The sequence below is a fragment of the Labrus bergylta genome, chromosome 11 (genome assembly GCF_963930695.1).
Source record: "Labrus bergylta chromosome 11, fLabBer1.1, whole genome shotgun sequence".
NCBI classification, from domain to species: domain Eukaryota; kingdom Metazoa; phylum Chordata; class Actinopteri; order Labriformes; family Labridae; genus Labrus; species Labrus bergylta.
In genome coordinates, this window is record NC_089205.1 from 19,147,443 (window position 1) to 19,165,529 (window position 18,087).

Here is an 18,087-nt window from a genome sequence, read left to right on the forward strand (position 1 = left end):
CCAGCTGAACATTCATTGATGGCGTGTGAGCTATGATGGGTTTTATTAAGTTCCACTGAAGAGGGAAGAGCATATTTAATTCAATTTCATTTCCTCACTTAGTGTAGATTAGAACAGGTTAGCTAATTTTCTCCCCGTCAAATACAGACGCATAAATCTCGAACAATTTTAGAAACAAAGCTTGGCAAGAGAAATGTTCTCTGTTGAGTTAAAATTAGTTTTTAGACAAGCTGGCGGGGCTGGTTATTGTCTGTCATGTTATCTTTTTGTTGGTTTACCACTGGTTGTTTCTTGGTCCAGAAACAACTTTCAGGTTTAAATTCAAAGACACAGATTGTACACAGATTCCTGGTCACCAGAGGGTGACCAGTTACTACAGGGTTACTGCAATGGGGGTGTTTTAGAAAATGTGTGCATGCTCAAGACTTGCACGATCTGTGAAAAAAAAACCTATTATTATGTGCAAATACATTGTTCAATATTGTAATCAAATAGCAAATCTGTCAAAGAGTGCATATAAACTATAACCCACAGTTTTTTTTATATCTGTCGTCCTTAACAATACCTGTTTACTACAGGTCCTTAATCTTGAAAGCATTTTTTACACCACTAAATTGGTACTAATTAATCTACTAGAGATGATAGCTATCATCTGACTGCATCAAAATGAAATGTGCAACAAATATTTATTTTTTTATCAAAAAGGATACAATAAATTAACTAACTAAAATCCCTTACCTTGGGGGATGGAGACTCAGGAAGAGAAAATGGGGAGGTAAATGTGTAAGGCCATTTTATTGTCCACTCGCAATCCAAATTCCTCGTCTTGTTTTTTCTACACCACACATCACTTAAAGTGGATTTCCTTTTCTCTTCATATCTCTTCTTATACTGAGTAGTGCAATGTAACCATAAGGAAACTTTTTTAAACCGTTAAACCAGTTGGAAGAATTGTGCAGACTGAATCTATTTCCTTTATTTAAATCAAACATTTTAGTTTTATCTGAAAATTAGAAGTGAATAGTCCGTGCTTCTGAAGCAGCAGTTTCTTTTTCTGGAAAACAGCAGCAGTCTCATACATATTTTAATTTCACCAGTGGTGGACTTGAGATCACAGCGACTTTCCTTCAGCTTTACCAAAACAGCACGACAGAGAGGAGTGTATTTTTGAACCGCAACAATAATTATCTTATTAACCATTTGATTAAGGATAGCCATTTGAAACTATTGAAAGGAAAAAGTGTACAAAGCTCCGTCAAACTATTGCAATTAGGGCCTGTGCAGATTTAAAGCAAAAGCCAATTCATATCCGGCAGCAGAATCCACTTCTTTATCTCACCTTTAAAGCCTCCCACTGGACATCCAGCTGGAAGACATCAAACCAAAGGTCAGGTTGAGAATGAGAAAGTCAGTATCAGGGGCCAGTCGGAGGATGAGAGCACAGCAGAGATCTAAGCCGAGGCCTGCATGGCTCACCATGACAATACAGATGGCCTTACCTTATGTTTGGTCAAGAAGTTTTTACTGAAATATTTTCTTTTTTTTTTCTTCTTTTTTCTTTTGTATTCCAGCTTCAATCTTTGCAGGTAAAGCAGTCTAATAAGATTGAATTCAAAAACTTGTCAATATTGTGAAATTTAAATGATTTACTCCGCTAATTGCTGATTTGATTTCATTTGATGTCTGTTCAATAGACATTGAGTCTGAGAAATATTCTTTAGAGGTTTAAATAGAAGGAGAAGATGTACTTTATTTATCTCTGTGGGGAAATGTAATGCTTTCATTCTGTTGTTCAATAGGCTGAAATACACAAACATGTTCCTATGGACATGCACTAATGGAGAGATGTCAGAGGGAGGGAGCTGCACACATGAACGAGCGCCCGAGCAGTTGGGGGGGGGTTTGGTGCGTTGCTCAGCAGCACCTCGGCAGTGCTCAGGATGTGAGCTGGCCCCTCTCCAGCAACCAGCACAACTTCCAGACATGGTCCATAATTGGACTTGAACAGTGGGACCTCCCGTTCCCAACCCCGGTCCCTACAGACTAAGCTACTATACATGTTTTCATTCATATTCATGCGTTGCTTTGGGTGTGTTCAAAGCAACATGATGTGGATGCTCAGATGATTAAGACCAAATCCTGAAGTTTGGGAATACTGGAAATATGTGAGTATGTGCTCAGTGAAACCCTGGCTCATTATACATGTTGTTATTCTGATAAGCCTCACTAGTGTTTATTTTCGCCAACATGATGGACATTATGAGGCCAGCATACCAGGACAGAGCATGTTCCTAATGAAGTATTTTGATAATTAGGGTCAGCGTGTAAACACAGGCCGTCAGTCCCCCCCCTCCCCCCCGGTTGGGATTTGACTAATTCAGTGTGTAAATTAGTTAATGAAACCAATCGCACCGCCTCAGTCTTCATACTGTCTCATTTCAGACATGGCCTCTTTTAATTTACAGTCATTTCCTGTCTGCTTCATTACACTGAGTCATTATGAGCAGGTAACGATGTATTTCTGATATTTGAAACGTATTGCAGGTGGTCATGATCCAGTAACTCTACATAGTGAACAGGTGTATACATAACAGGATGGCCCTGTTCATGTGCATATAAAATATTAAGTGACAACAGCAGAGACTCTTCTAAAGTCTGTCCTCTGTTCTGTTACGACGAGAGTACAGCCGAGGGGACTGACTCATTCGCTACATTTTGCTGTTGCCTTTGGGCTGCTCACTGGTGCTCATCCTCTTTGCTTGTGTCACTTGCATCTTTGCAGTGCACTTCAGGCCTAATGACACGCAACACTGCAGGGCTCTGCCTATGGGGAGACAATAGTAGTGCTGTGACTGTAAGTCGTGCTCTCCCTGTTTGGAGCTTTACATCAAGGACACAGAGCAGTGGCACTTCATGCCTCACCCCTCTGTTTAAACCTATTTTTTTTTTAAAGGGGACAGCTCTTGAGCTTCTACAGTGTGAAGAAAATAAAGGTCTTTTATATAACTGGCCTCATTCTCATGGACAATGACTCACACTGTCCTCTTGCATTGTGCGATGCTATAGAAACTAGAAATGATTATTTTATTGGAGATTCATCACCTTGAGTGCAAACTAGCTTGAAGACTTGTGAAAAACATTTAGAAGACATGACAATGAAAATGAGTTTGTGTTTATTTTGTCAGAAGCAGCTGTGGCCAATCTTTGGTATTTAAAACAAGTGTTGACTCTGAGTTTCTGGAAAATAAAGTTTCTTCTTATCTTGTTTCAGTAGGAGGGAAACTAACCAAACCATGATGACCCCCTCCCCCCCCCAGATCTAAATATAAACCAATAATTGAGACTTAAAGATGGAATCAAAACTCAGCAGTTTAATCTTCCAGGTTACATATTAATTTCACATTTTCCTTTGGTAGAAAATGCTGCTATGCTGAAAATAGAACCCCATCCAAAATGTGTCCTTGGTGGAGAGGAGTCCTTTCATTAGGAAACAATCAGTTAACACTTCAGCACAAACATACTGTGTGTTTTTTTTAATGCGGTAAAGGACACAGTGCAAAAAGAATAGTGGTTGCCTCTGTGGCCTTGAGATCTTATAAACCATGTTAGTGTTATATGAGCTACATGTCTTTCAAAATGTGAACTTGCTACTTTGTAACCAACCAAACTTACTCTTGAAAATAAAATATATCCCCCCTCACACCACAAAAAAAAACTGATGCCAGCTCCTAATACACTTTTTAATATGGATTTTGAAATCAGTCAAAGATCCAAAGAAATATTTTTAAAGTCTCTGTTAGTTGCTTTTGAGATATTTTTCAGAGCAGATAAGAATATTAAAAAAATAAGGGTAAGATTCAGTCATCCTTATTTAATCCAATCAAACATCACCAAACTACTTTAAACCAGAGCACACATCTCCAGCCCTTTAGACCTTTATCACACACACAAAGATCCCATGACATCTGTTACAGGAAATCAAATAGTAGGTTTAATACCAGTAGACTTGTCTTTAACCTCGCAGTATTTGCAATTCAAAATCCAGCGACTGCTCTTTAAAACCAATTACTTACAACCTACTCACAATCATAGTTGTACACATTTATTTTGCTCAAACGATTGAACAAATTGAACAAGGGCTAGGTTTTAACAGAAAAAACATAACACCTCATAAAAAAAAAAACCTGACATGTTCAAAGATTTCTTCTTAACTTACTTGTTGGTTTGATCTGCAGGCTGTTTTCAAAATCTACTCTTTAGTGATTTTGAGGAATCCAAGATGAAACATATTACTCATTCAGGTTGTCTCATTTATATTCAGTTGAAATCAAGAAGGACAAAATCCCCCAAAAATGATTTGGTGAGATAATTAGAGTGAAACTTTGACAAAACAGCAAGAAAAAAGCAGCAATACATGTAATGTAAATACAGATGTGGGTTGAATAGTGGGTAATTTAGGATTAAAGACAATGTGAGAGTAGGCCAGCAGTGTGTAAATATAAAGGGAAATATGGATGTAAAATGGATTAATAAATACAATAGAATCAGTATAACAAAATAAACTCCACTGTGGAGAAAAGATACAGCTGTAGGACTGTGATTACAGATTTGAAATAGCAAAAAATAAATGATTATACCTAACTAGCTGAAACTTGCTTGTTGACCCTTTCATGCCAATAGAGTCAAACAGAGGGAGAGAGAGAAATAAAAAAAATATGAGACCCAATTAAGCTGGGCTAAAACACTGCTTTTCACACCTGATGAAATCCTGTCTGCTTCCATAAAAAGCCTCTCTCTGCAGCTCCCATTCACTTATTAAATAAGGGAACTTTTTAAACACAGGGGAGGAAAACTAATCTGTAATGCCTAGACTGTTGCTCGATGAGCTGTGTCCTCCACACAGAGGACTGATTTAAAAAGTGAATTACTAGTCGCCTTATAGTATGGGATGAATTATTGCAACTGGATGATATATTGTTATTGTGTTGTTACAGGGGATGAAACAGTGCTATGGCAGGGCTGAAGCTCATTTTGTAGGTACAACAACAGTCTTATGTATGTACACGACTTTATCCTCTCTGATCTTATTTCTTAAATTCCCCTCCTCTTTTTTATTCTTCAGTTTTTATCAAAGGCGTTATTTCCATGCTCCGCTTCTCTACATTAAGTATGATTACCTTATAAAGTGCCATTCTTTTTGCCATGTAATCTGTATTGAGGCAGACTTAAACCAATGTTCCCTGTCAACTATTTTTGCTTTAAAATATGCTGAATAGATGTGCCGGTAGGCGAGTGGTTTGGCGGAGGTTGAGGTCCTCCAAGCAAGCGGCCCAAGTTTGGCCCAAATAATGCGAAATAGCTCAAAAAAATTCATAGAAGGTAAAAAACATCGGGGTATTCTGAAACCATTTCAGACAGTGGTGAAGGATTGAAACTTTGGCGTAGATAAACAGGGTTGACTAATGATGTAATCAGGGGCAGGTGTGTAATAAGTGCGGGAAGTGCCATTCAGAAAGCCATGAGTGACTTGAGGGCTGTGACTGAAACGAGATGTTTCAAATAGAGCACAAAAAGTAGAATGCAGAAATCCATATATACAGTCGTCACATTGTTATTGAAAGTTGAACAGAATTAAAAAAATCTCTAAATAAGATTTAAGTAGTACATATATCAAGCACAAAAGAGCCTCTAATTCCAGCCCTCCTTTAAGGCCTGCTCAGCATAACAGAGAAAGCATAAGACAGTGTTGTTTCTTATTATCATAACAATGCAAATTTACATACAAATTAGGACACTATAAAACCCACTTAACAGTTTACAGGCCACTAACTATCTAATTAAACCATCAAATTAAAGCTGAAAAAATAACTCAGACGCCTTCTCCCATAAGGCTTACTCAGCAAAATGTAAAGAAACCAAAAATTTCCGCTCAACTTTGATTCATTCAAAAGATTGCACTGAAGAGAATACAACGCCTGGTGGTCTTACATGTTATCTTTAGTTTAGGGTCTTTTCAAGCCACATTTTCAGCCACATTTGTCTGTAATGAAGGCTGGGAGACCTCACAGAGTGCTCGTTGGATCTGAGAGTTGAATTAATGCTGTAATGTAGTCTGGGGTCAAACAGTCGTAGCAGTCAATAAAAACCATCAACGACAGGCCAGTGGAGTAGATCAAACGATACCATCTTTTTTGTCTATTACAATTGAAAGCCTCTCATTTCTTTGTGCATATGAAGCAAGTGCAAACTGTTCTCTGACTTTACAAAGGAGAGTTTAACGAAGAGCACTGCTTGAAATGAGGCAGTCTGTTTGTCAAATAAACTGGTCCCATTAAACAGGTTGAAAGATATTGACCTTCCTGTTTCCACAACATTTGCATTTTGTAAAAAAATATGTTTTATTAAGACATGATTGGGTATCCCTAAGCCATATTACTGTGTCTTTGATTTCAGTAATTGAAAATGAAATTATTTTGATGTGTTGAGGCTCAGTCTTAGAGACTAATTTGCGCGTCCAATAGGATTAGAGATGATTGCTACATGCACTGTCAAGGTTAGAGCATTTTATTGGATTTTCTGAGGTCTGATTCCAGCTCAGTTGGTTGTTGGTTTATATTTTTTACAGTGTGTAAGCACAGAGCAGGGGAGGGAATAGTGGTTTTATAAGACTGTTAGGTAGTTACACATTTTATAAAATTGACTTGATTTAATTTTGTGATTGAATTTGAATTGGCTGATGGATTAAATGTTCCTCGGCCTTGCAGAGCCCCTTCAGGATTCAGGCTCCTGATCTGAAATCTCAGGCAGGTTTAGGTCTTTGAAAAGCACCTCTGGGACGTGGGGATTTAATTCTGTGTGTCTGCTGATGACATGGATTTGAACCTACAGTATATGTGCTGCAGTACCATTAAAAATGAAATGGCCTCTGTGAAACCAGTTGTCTTGTAAATCAATATGGCATGTGTGCCTAATCATTCCTGCATGCTTTGTTTATGAGATTCTTCTGCCTAATTAATATGCAAATATGCAGTAATCCTCCTGAGAATCAAACGTATCTGGAGGAAATGCTGAAATATCCTGACACTGACTGAATCTTGTGAAAAGGCAACTCTCAGTTTATATTTCAATGCGACACCCCTGGTTAATGAAATGTTTGGCTTCGGTCTTCAGTGTCCAACAGGGTTTTATTTGCTCGATAAATGTGTATTAGTATAACATTATTACTGCTTTGATGTCATTAATGTCCCTCCTGATCTAATGTGGTTAATAGCAGGCTTGGTGTTCTTCATTCACAGCAGGTAGCCAGCAGCCGTTTGGCTCCCAGCAGAAATGTTCATGGACAGTTTGATGCTAATGATCCTGGCCCAGCATTATACTGATCACTCAACCCTATGTATGTATTTTCAGACCAAGCGTTCACACTGTGCTAATAATTCCAGTTAAGCTTAGCTAGCCATGTATCAACAGTTTCTATGGCAACGCGTAACCATAGTGTCTCCTTTTTATTCACAAGCTTTTGTGCTGAACACATGTTTGGTTGTGGGTTGTAAAGGGTGACAATCCCTGGTGAGGTATTGTCTTCTACCCATAATTATGATCATATCTTTGTGCATTAATATTGCATTATCCCAGGAGTTAATCCATTTCCCTTAATAATCCATTTAAAACTCTGTAATCTTACCCACAGTGGACTGCCCTCAAACAGATCTCTGTTTATACCCTGGTTTAATATGTACAAGATAAATATAGTATTTTTTAGGTGTAGTCCTGCATTTGCCCATTGTTCCAATAAAGACAGGCATTATTATGTTCTGGGGGGGGGGGGGGGGGGGGGGGGGGATGAATAAAAATTAAAAATTGAGTCAGCTCACTTTAGAACCACAGTTACGATATGATTTTGTGAAAACTAGCAGATAATCAAACCTGTCAAAACAACGAGTTAAAATATAAGAATATATATGTTCAAGTATAGCCTCAGCTTAATGCAGGATGATAAATGGTTCAATGATTCAAATTGAAAATGATTTAAAAGCAGTGGTTTTATTGTTCAAATTAGAAGATACGTGATTGGTTAAAAAAGAAACAAACACAATTGGTAAACAACCTTACTGCCAATAAATGTATTTTTGGTGAGCCTCCTCATTCAGAGGCCCCTCTGATACATGGCGTCACATAGAAGTAATAACGTATCATGTCTAAACTCTAAATGGCTTAATAAAGCGAAATAAAATGAATTGATAAACAGTCCGAGAAACAACAATCATAACAGATTAATATTTAAACCGGTTGCTCTCTCAGATGGATGCAAAATGTAGCCTTATGGATAAACAGTTGAAGGAGTAAAGTTATCAATAAACAGTTTAAAGAGAAGCTTAAAGTAGTGAATAATATCTTTTGAAAATGTTGGTTGGATTTCTCTATTTTTATTTCATATTTTCACATTTCATCTTTTCTGGGATTGTTAATGGTTTGCTTAGTGATTTTAAAATGTTTTATTTCAATATTTCCTTTTCTCTTTGTCTTGATGCTTTCGATGTCTTGTGTGAAACACTTTGAATTGCCTTGTTGCTGAAATGTGCTATCAACTTGACTTGGAAAAACTGGAAACTGGAAAAATTGGAAAACAGATAAAATAGTCTAGAAGATAAATGGTTAATGTTATGAAGGACAGATGAACAAGTCACCTTGAAACAGTTTTGGCTAAAAGCAACAAAAGGCATGGTTGAAACATTGATCTTCTGCTTTATAGTGTTAGCCTTAATAATTACAGATACACTTACATATACACACATAATCAGTTGAGTTAATGAGTAAATGAAATGTTGTTTTTATTTGATCCAAATGATCACATTAATGTTGTCCTCCAGGAGGTGTACTTAAGTATCTTTGACTGTATACATTCTATGGGCGACTTCAGGCAGAAAAAGATGGCCGTCGGTGTGTTTTGCTGAATAGACACTTGAATGACATAAAAAGGTGGAAGAGGGTTAATACCATCCCTTCAGATGCAGAAAAGAGTTGAAGTGGACAAAAATGCAGAGAGCAAGTGTTCCAGAGTTCAATCTTATATAAACAATATTACTCTTCCATAGATATTGTGATTAAAAAAAAACCACACCATCCAGTCAACCTATATCTACACTCTACCCTGATAAATTTATAACCATTAAGCCTCTGTAAGGTGCCATGTGACTTGTGATTTATTACAAACACCAGCTGCATGTCTGCAGGTTCAGTGGGATGCAAAATTGCCTCTTCATGCAATGCCTGGTAAAAAAAAAAAAAAAAAGGTGTAGCATGTGTCTCACAATCCAGAAATCACATGTTTTCTGTTGGAGAAGAGACAGAGAATGATGGAGATCATTACTTTACGGCGTTGGTTAAGATTTGAAAAACACTGAACGTTGTTGATTTAAAGAGGCAGATACTCAGAATACAGTATGTAATAATGCAAGACATGCTTTCTGCTTTCTTTAGCAAAGAAGCTAGTTAACATTGGTTACTACAATCACAATCATTAAATCAGTCCAATATAAAAACATTTAAATGCTCATAATTTTCTATAAAATGTATCTGCAGCAGATATAGAAGTTTCTTTCTCAACATGGGCGTTCCAAGCTGCTACTTTGTATGTTAGTGTGTCACAGAAAAACAGCATGAAACCAGTTGTGTGCACATGTCTCATCCCTTGAAGGCATGTAGGATTGATGACCTGTGGTGATATATTTGGAAAATCATTTCCTTGTAATTTGCTATGGGGAGAAAATAGACGGAAATGTGCAGCATTATTTTATAATTACATTTTACATTCAAAAAATGTGCACAGATAAGGCCAGAAGCTTGCATGAAAACATCTCTGCACACATGATTACAGGCCATTATTCTGCACTATAGTTCAGTCCTGCTCTGTTCCATTTCATACACACGATTCTCTGTACATATGTGAGATAAATTGCATCTTACCCCTCTGTGATCGTGTACAAGGTCCAAGCATGAGAAAATCTACATTTCATTTCAATAAGCCTCGTTCTTGCTCAGCCATTGGGGGTCACTTACCAGGGTCTGATTCAATTATTCCTCCGTTCACAACAGGAGGAAAACATTTTCATGGTGAGCGGTTTGCTTAAATAGATTACCATCTCAAATAATTCAATTTCCGTTAATTTGATTGATTTCATACCAAGGGGGAGAAAGAAATCTTAATTTAAAACCATTGCATTTCTAATCAAACATTAGCTGAGAAAGAGGCCGGGCGAGAATCCTTTATTACCAGTTTTCCCCGCTAATTTAAATAGAAAATGCTGACGGCCGCCCTCTTTAAATGGCACCGCCAGTGTTCAGTGTGTGACCAGATCTCCACAATGAATACCATTTTCAAGCAGCATGCACATTCCTCACATTATACACCACATAGCCTACACACACACACACACATTCCTGCCATACACAGACATATGACTGGGCATTACTACAGAGGATCCAGATGAAGCAGTTCAGTCATCTGATCCATTCCCATCCATTATTCATCCCGCTTGGAGAGACAGGGACGCTGGGCATCTCTTCTCAGAGACACCCAGGAACCCCATCTATTCTCCTGAGCAAAGGAAATACCATGCAGTATGGTGGATCGATTCACGAGAGAGTAAGAAAAAAACAAAAGTTCGGGCTGTAAAGAAATGAATTCTGTAGACAAAATTATCACAAATCTGCAAAAGAAAAGTTACAAATTTGAGAAACAGGAGCGACAAAACATGGAAGTATAACTTATTGAGAATGTCTCCACCAGGTGCAGACTGATGCTATGCCGTCTGAAAATAAAGCAGCCCAGGCCGGCGCTGTGAGGGGAAAACACCTTGTGGAGACATTGTGTGAGTGGCAGGCAGAACTGGCAAGCTGCCACAGATAATAACATCTGAAATAAATTTGATGTGTGGAATTCAATCTGTAGCGATGGGGACGGCCGAAGCATCGGAGTGAAGCTCTAAATGCTATCTACTCATCCATGGAATGAGGACTGACACGCAGGCTCAGAGAATAGATTGTGCAATTAGCAGCCTTTGTGCTGTTTTGACACAATGAAGGAGGGAAATGAGATTCAACGTTGTCATGCACTGCTCCTCTGTAGCTCTGCGAAATTCCCAGAAGATATTCCAAATGTACTGTTCCAGGTGAGAATAAGTAAGGGAAGCTGAAACAAGACCAGATACAGAGAGAGTTCATCTGGTCACACTTATTAATAATCTCCTCTATTTCATTTCCACTCAGGAGGTGTTATTTTAGCATGTGAATTTCTTCTTCATTTCAATTTTTAGAAGCGTGTCACCTTTTGAGCACGTGTCAGCTACAATTACAAGCTGCAATACCGAGTTCAAGGCAACGGGGGCGCTCTATGAGTAGGCTTCAACACAGTTGATTCAGAGAGTTTCACAAAACTTTACTGACTACACTTTGAATGAAGCTGTGTTTAATGCTATGGTGCCACATCCAGTCCATTTTTTTCATGATTTCTTTCAAATACCACAAAGCCCCCTGAATACCTGCTGTTACAGTTCAACTGAGCAAGTGCATGAATGTGTGTTTTTGTCGTGAACAAGTGTGAAATAGGCGCACCGTTTCTTAACATGCAGCCTCAAACAGACTGCAATGCACACTCCGTTTAACAAACAGCACCTTTACATCGATATTGGCCTCACAACTGTATAATAAACACAAACTAAATGCGGTTTCAGCACAGAATTATTTGTGCTCAAGCTGTAAAATAAACCCTCAGTGCGGCGAGTTGAGGATACGTTGGTCTCACTCACATGAACTAACAGCCTATAACCATAAAAGAAAATGGCTCTAATATTCCTATAAAGTGTGTGTGGTTCTCACTGGTGAGTTTATGGTTACCTCACCGCGCTCCAGTGTATTTTACACTTCCCATGGCATCACAGTAATATTCCTTCTATACTCCTAGTGGGAATTATTGTGCGTCTTTTGTGCTCACTGGCAATCCATTACAGTTCTGACATCTCTTTTTTTTTTATTCTTCCCAATGCCACTGTAATATTCCTATATCATTTTATAGGCCTAGATGTCATTGCAACATAATGCAGCCCAATATGATCGCAAGCTCCCTGCTTGAGCCCTCCCTCCTCCTCCTCCTCTCATGTGTCTACATTTTCATCCCATGGCCGTCTCTAGGTGATTTAGCGCCGCCAGTCTCAAGCAGGTGTCCAACATGGCGATCACGGGGAGCGGATCTCTCGCTATTTCTCTCTCTTTTTTCGTGATTTTGTCGGCGTTTCTGCAAAAAGGTAAGAGTTGAATGCTTTATTTCAGGGTCTGGGAGTCAGTATTTCCTCCTCTTCCTCCACAGCGTAAAGCCGGGAGAGTAGCGGGGAGAAGTTGTGTTGCGTTTGCGCGCTGGATGCGCACAAGCTTCCCCACAGATCTCAGCATCACTTTCTATTGCTTTGGACTCCACAATTTCCACGCTGGTTCTTCGGGATTGTTGGGCTATTTATTTCGCGCATTTATTGGATTTTTTTTTTTTTTTTTTTTTTTACTGCATTATATAGGCTACGGAGGACGGCTGTAACAAAAGTAACGTGAATGCTTCACAATTGCAAATGCGCAGTTAAAGTATCCCTAGTGATAATCGTGCGAAATGTACGTACAGTATATAACCTAAAGGGCAAGTTAAATGCATTGCACACTGAAACGTGCCTCTTAAATGACACAACACGACTCAAACGCACTCCTTTCCATTAGTGATAATTCCGCATACTATTCCTAACTCATCAAGAATGACTCCAAATCTCTCAAGTGTGAGCTTCACGTGCATCTTTGGAGCAAAAACACGCATTGCAGCTCTCGTCTCGCACAGTGTCCTCTGTCCGCACAACCGCAGCCTCCGATAGCAGAGAGTTGTGTGTGTGTGCGTGTGTGTGTGTGTGTGTGTGTTCCAGTCCGCAGTCTTCACTTCTCCTCCTGTCAGAGATGTAAATCTGCTGCATGATAAACCAGGACCATTGCATTTTCCCTCTCCGTTATCCCTCCGCTGTTGCATCAGTTACATGCGTCAGTGTTTCTCCCTCCTTTTTTATTCCTGGAAAACGTTCCTGTTGTCAATAACTGACGCATGTAAAGCGGTCAAATGTCACTTTGCAGCCGCTTTAAATCCCTCCCAGTGTGTAAGATGGATATGTTGTGTTGTTATTCCTCCGGGTTATAAAAAAAAAAAAAAAAAAAAACCGGCATGCAACAGTTGCGATGACAGGTTTGCACTTCCTTGGGTTGGGATTTCTTGGCGTTTTTCTTCTCGCCAAGAAATCTCTTCTCGATGATGCCAAGCAGTGTAGCTTACAATAGTGGTACCTGCATCAGCCATCAACAGGTCTGCAGAAAGTCATCAAAAACTGTGTGTGTTTGTTTGATGTGTGTTTGTTTGAGTCTGTGTAGTGGGATTGGTAACCTGCTTCCTGCTTTTATTTCCCAGTTGTTGAATTTATTACGGCTGGTGTTGAATAGCGGTTGAATGACATTTACAGCATTGTCTTGCGCCTCCTTGTCACATTAAGTTAATTAACCTCTCAGTCAAATAAAAGAATCCATCTTGAATGCACAATAACCTCAAGCTCAAAGCACGGAGGTGCACCTTCAGTAAAAGAGACGCAGCATTTGAAATCCCCCAAACAGGCGATGATGATCTGACCTCAAGTTTTTCATTCGTTTGATTGTGTTTGTGCCAGATGCTGCCTGGAGCAAAGAAAGGAAGGGCCCCGGCTGTTGTTTTGTGAAGTGCTGACAGTCTGCTTTTTGACAGCCTCCAATTTTTCTTTGTTAATGCTCCACAATCCGATTTGTCTGCTGAGAGGGGAAGAGTCCCACTAACTGGATACTGCTTGACACAAGCAGTGTTTAGTTTAGTCTAAGGATACAGAGGAAAGCAGGGTTAATAAAAGAAAACAGAAAGATTCGGGGTTTGTTGTTCTTAAAGCATGCAGAGGGAGTGAGACATCTCTGCTGTGCGTCCTGTTATGAAACCCTGAAACACTTTGCATCTGAACAAAAAGACTCTCTCTAGTGGTACAGCGCTCCCCTGCTTCTCCCAGGGCTCGGCCTGTTGTAGCAGATCAGATGGTCAAATTTCAGAAGGTTGCATAATCCTGCTCTGTGCCAGCTTACAGTCATTCGTCAGGGCTGAGTGATGGTGAAGTGGATCAATACGAGCTGTCATGAAGCCTCAAGGCGCCGCTGAAGGACGGCATCTCAGAGAAACAAAAGGAAACGTACAGTTGTTACGGGTCTCTTGGTTGCCAGCTGGCACGTGACTCGATGAGTAATTGAAGATCTCTCGCTGCTTACGGTGGGCTCTGGCTTTGAAACAGATACCGCTCAAATCTGCGAGCAGTGTGCTGCTCTGCCCTCAATTTGTGTTTGCCTCCACTGTGTGTGTGAGTGTGTGTGTTCTGGGGGTTGGAAGTGTTTATTTCCTCAGTTATCATTCAACTGTTGAGCTGCTTTTCTTTATGTCAGTGGTGCCAACGTGTTCTCATTCCAGGTGTTTGAATACTGATGCCCTTTTTCCTGGCCCTTAGCTCCCCATACAAACAGACACACAGGATATTCTGTTTTCTGACTTTCATGTTAATGTGAAACTGCCTGTTAGTTAAGTGTAGAGCGAAAAAAAAAAACCTGGTTACGTTAAGAAAAAGATTGAAGTTCAAGATAAATTGGTAACTTGATAGAGTTTTGGTGTCACGCTAAATTTGGCAGTCTTGATCTTTGTTTCTTTTAGGCCATGTCCCTCTGAGCAGGTGCTCTGAACATCTAATAATGTCGCAGAGGGGTTTACATTGGAGTTGTTCAAAAGGCTGCAGGGCCTTGCAAATGCAAAGGTTCACTTTGTTTTTTGTTTGTGTGAGGGACATTATGATTCGTGAGACACTGTCAGTATTTGACTCTACTTGTGTCCAAAAGAAGTATGTTTATACCTGTTTCAGTTGCTTGTTGAAGATACATTTATTACAAAAAGCAGATAGCAAAGGCTTATCAAATTAAAAATGTAGATCTTACAGGAGTAAAAGTAGCAAAGCAGCAGTATAAATATTACATTTTAAGTAAAATACCCAAATTAAAAAGAAGCAATCCACACTTAAAGCTCCTGTGAGGAGTTTTAACTGGTTATTGAATAGATTGAGTTGAATACTGATGGCTCCATATGAGCTACAAAAGAAAGCCAGACTACCAGTGAAAATACAGATTATTTCTGGATAGTTATTTCAATGCCTGTGAAAGCTGAAAGTGTCAGACGAGACCCAGACAGCAATTTTTCCACACAGCAAAGATTCTCAGTGAGTGATATATTTAAATGAATAAAGCTAAATGATGAACATCTACCATGTAACAGAACAAGATCAGCACAGATAAGACATTCTGCTGTGTCCACATGGGGGGGCGCCAAAATCAACACAAACCAAAAGTTCCTCACAGCAGCTTTAAGGTGTCAAACGTTGAACTACTTAAAGGACGATAGCCGTTTTTCTTTATAAATAGTTATTCTCCAAAGTAACGACCAATTGCAAATGAAACCTCTTCAGTTTTGTAGTAGAACTACAAAGTCAGTTAAGATTTAAATATTTAAGTAAGAGTACACCAACATTTTTACTTGAATGCAAATTTAAGAAGGACTGTGCCTGAAATCCTCCTGATGTGGCTGTTCACACATGCACCTCATGGTGAGAGACTATCCCTGTCATGTGGAGGACATGGTGTAAAAAGAACAACGCGGAAGTGAAAGATGAAGCAAAAAGAATATTGAGAATATTTACCTTCATATCAATGTTACGTGTAGTTTGACAGAATCACAATATCACACAGGTCACGTACATTTAGTGTATGGTCATGCACTTACAGCAGGGAATAAACATCACCGCCCCCCTCCCACTTGCTCGTGGTGAATACTCCTGATTATATCCTGCTGCGTTCTCACATTTTGTGCAAGTGTGAACAGTAAAATCCTATTTCTGAAAGCTGAGTTAATTATGTCATATTTGAGTAAAAACTTCAACTTTTTACTGTTACATGAGGTAGAGAAAATATGACATTTGTATTTTTTGGATCCAGATATACAAATTAATTAATGATGTAATTGTTTCTGCGCTATCAGAACCACACGCAGCACATCAGCACTCCCTCTGTAGCAAACCAAAGTCATCTCTCTCCTCCATCTGTGTAAAATAGCTCTCACCGTGCCGTACCATGTTTCAGGATAAATGTAATACCCCACTTAATGGCCCATTGATATGTGCCCCGCTCGTGAAGTATTTCATCGCCTGTACATTGAGATCACCACAGTTCATCATTTGTAAGAATAATAAACTCTTCTATTTAAAGAAATTGAATTTATTGCTCATTAAATTTACATTAAACTCTGCTTAATAAGCCCCACTCTAATTGCGAGATAATGCATGGCACTACTTTATGTGGTGGCAGCTAATCATACCGTTAAAAAGCGAGGGGCTTGCAGAGAATTGGCAGCTGATGCATGGAAGGAACTTAGCCACTGGTTTCAGATGTAACAATGGAGGTCATGCGGATATCTATCCACACCTCCAGGCTCTGGGTTTTCTGCATTTATCGTACGTGTGCGAAGTTCTTGCTGGTAAATTGAATGTATTCAAACCATTAACACTGTGTTCGGGATCATGCTTCCCACTTTTTGAGATTTCTTATGAACAGGATGTGAAAGCAGAGGGTCCTTGCAACTTCGAAGTGAATAGCAGATTGGTGTTTGTCCATACAGGTCAAAGGCTGCAGCGAGTTAGCCTGAGAGAAGTTGGTTGTGGCGCTCAATGTTGGTGGGGAAAAAAGAGAAAACTCTTTTTTTATCCTTGAGTTAATACACTTTTCTGCTTCTGAAAGGGTCCAATCTCCTCTCAGGAACATCACCTTGGGTGCTTGGTACAAGGGTTTTTCTCCACATAGTGGGACCTTGGAGTAAACACTGTATCTGCTAGTTTTGTCGAGGTCACAGGAGCACTGTTTTAGACATTTTCATCACTTTGAAAGATGTTTTAAAAATAAGAGGATTTTTTTTCTTCTGCTAGGTAAGCGATTTGTACGGTGGTGTCTAACTGACGATCTAAAATATGTGTCTCTGTCCATCCGTCTGTGTGGAAATGTAGTAAACAGTCAATTAGGAGAAACAGACAGATGACAGGTTCTTTCATGACGGTGAGGACAGAAGCTTCCATTCATGACGCTGCTGTGGTAATGAGGAGGAGAGCTGATGTCTCCGCTTATGAATATGACATTGTTCTCTGTGTTCCCTGAATCTGAGAGACCTCACTCTATTGGATACCATGCTTAGCAATGACAATCAAGCCCACAATGAAGTGGGAAAAAAATACAGCAAATGTAATGTTTTTGTTTGGAAAAGGGCAGAGAGTGCACATTAGTACGGGTGATGGAGCAATTACAAGCCTCCATTAAGGCTGCGGAGCATTAGAAGCACAGTACTTTCTAAAGGAAGACATCCATTGGGCAGATATGCTTTGTAATTCAAACAACATTTTTTTACATATGAGAATCTAGTTTTAAAAAAGTGTCTTGAAGTTGTCACCTTCTTAACCGTGGATGTGTGTCCCGGAAAAGTTTTGAAGATCATCCTCACTTACACTTTTTCTCACACTGGCAAAATTCAAATTTATCATTTTTATTTATTTACTTTAAAGATATTTTATGGGGGCCATTTTTTTTTAGCTTTATTAGAAAGGACAGTGAAGAGTGACAGCTTCTGCATTTTGGGTGTACCGATGTCCCACTCTTTTTTTTTTTTTTGAGCTGCTGGATAAGTAAAAAAAAAAATATTACCCATAATTTTCCGAAAATATTACTCTAGTGTTGTGGATTGCCAAATAATATCAAAATCAAGTTGCAGGCACTGGTGGGAAAATTCATCTGCTGCCTAGTCACTCTCACTGCTGCATGGTCCCCTGTTCCTTAGATCACTGAATCTGAACAAAAATGTGCATGAAGGGTGGCGCCGGTAGCGTAGTGGTTTATGCGCGAGCCCCATGTACGGATGGCTACGGTCCT

The 18,087-nt window shown here is 39.3% G+C and overlaps 1 protein-coding gene across 3 annotated transcripts in view; it reads left to right on the forward strand.

Moving 5' to 3' along the window:
- The first annotated feature begins 12,147 nt into the window (after window positions 1-12,147).
- cadm1b (cell adhesion molecule 1b) overlaps window positions 12,148-18,087 on the forward strand; it is a 155,502-nt gene continuing 149,562 nt past the window's right edge. The window contains exon 1 of one of the 3 annotated variants that reach the window (XM_065960284.1): window positions 12,148-12,299. In XM_065960284.1, the coding sequence (XP_065816356.1) occupies window positions 12,224-12,299 (76 nt within the window). In that variant the 5' untranslated portion in view covers window positions 12,148-12,223. The remainder of the gene's footprint in view (window positions 12,300-18,087) is intronic. The other 2 variants (XM_065960285.1, XM_020654944.2) reach the window with 2 other exon arrangements.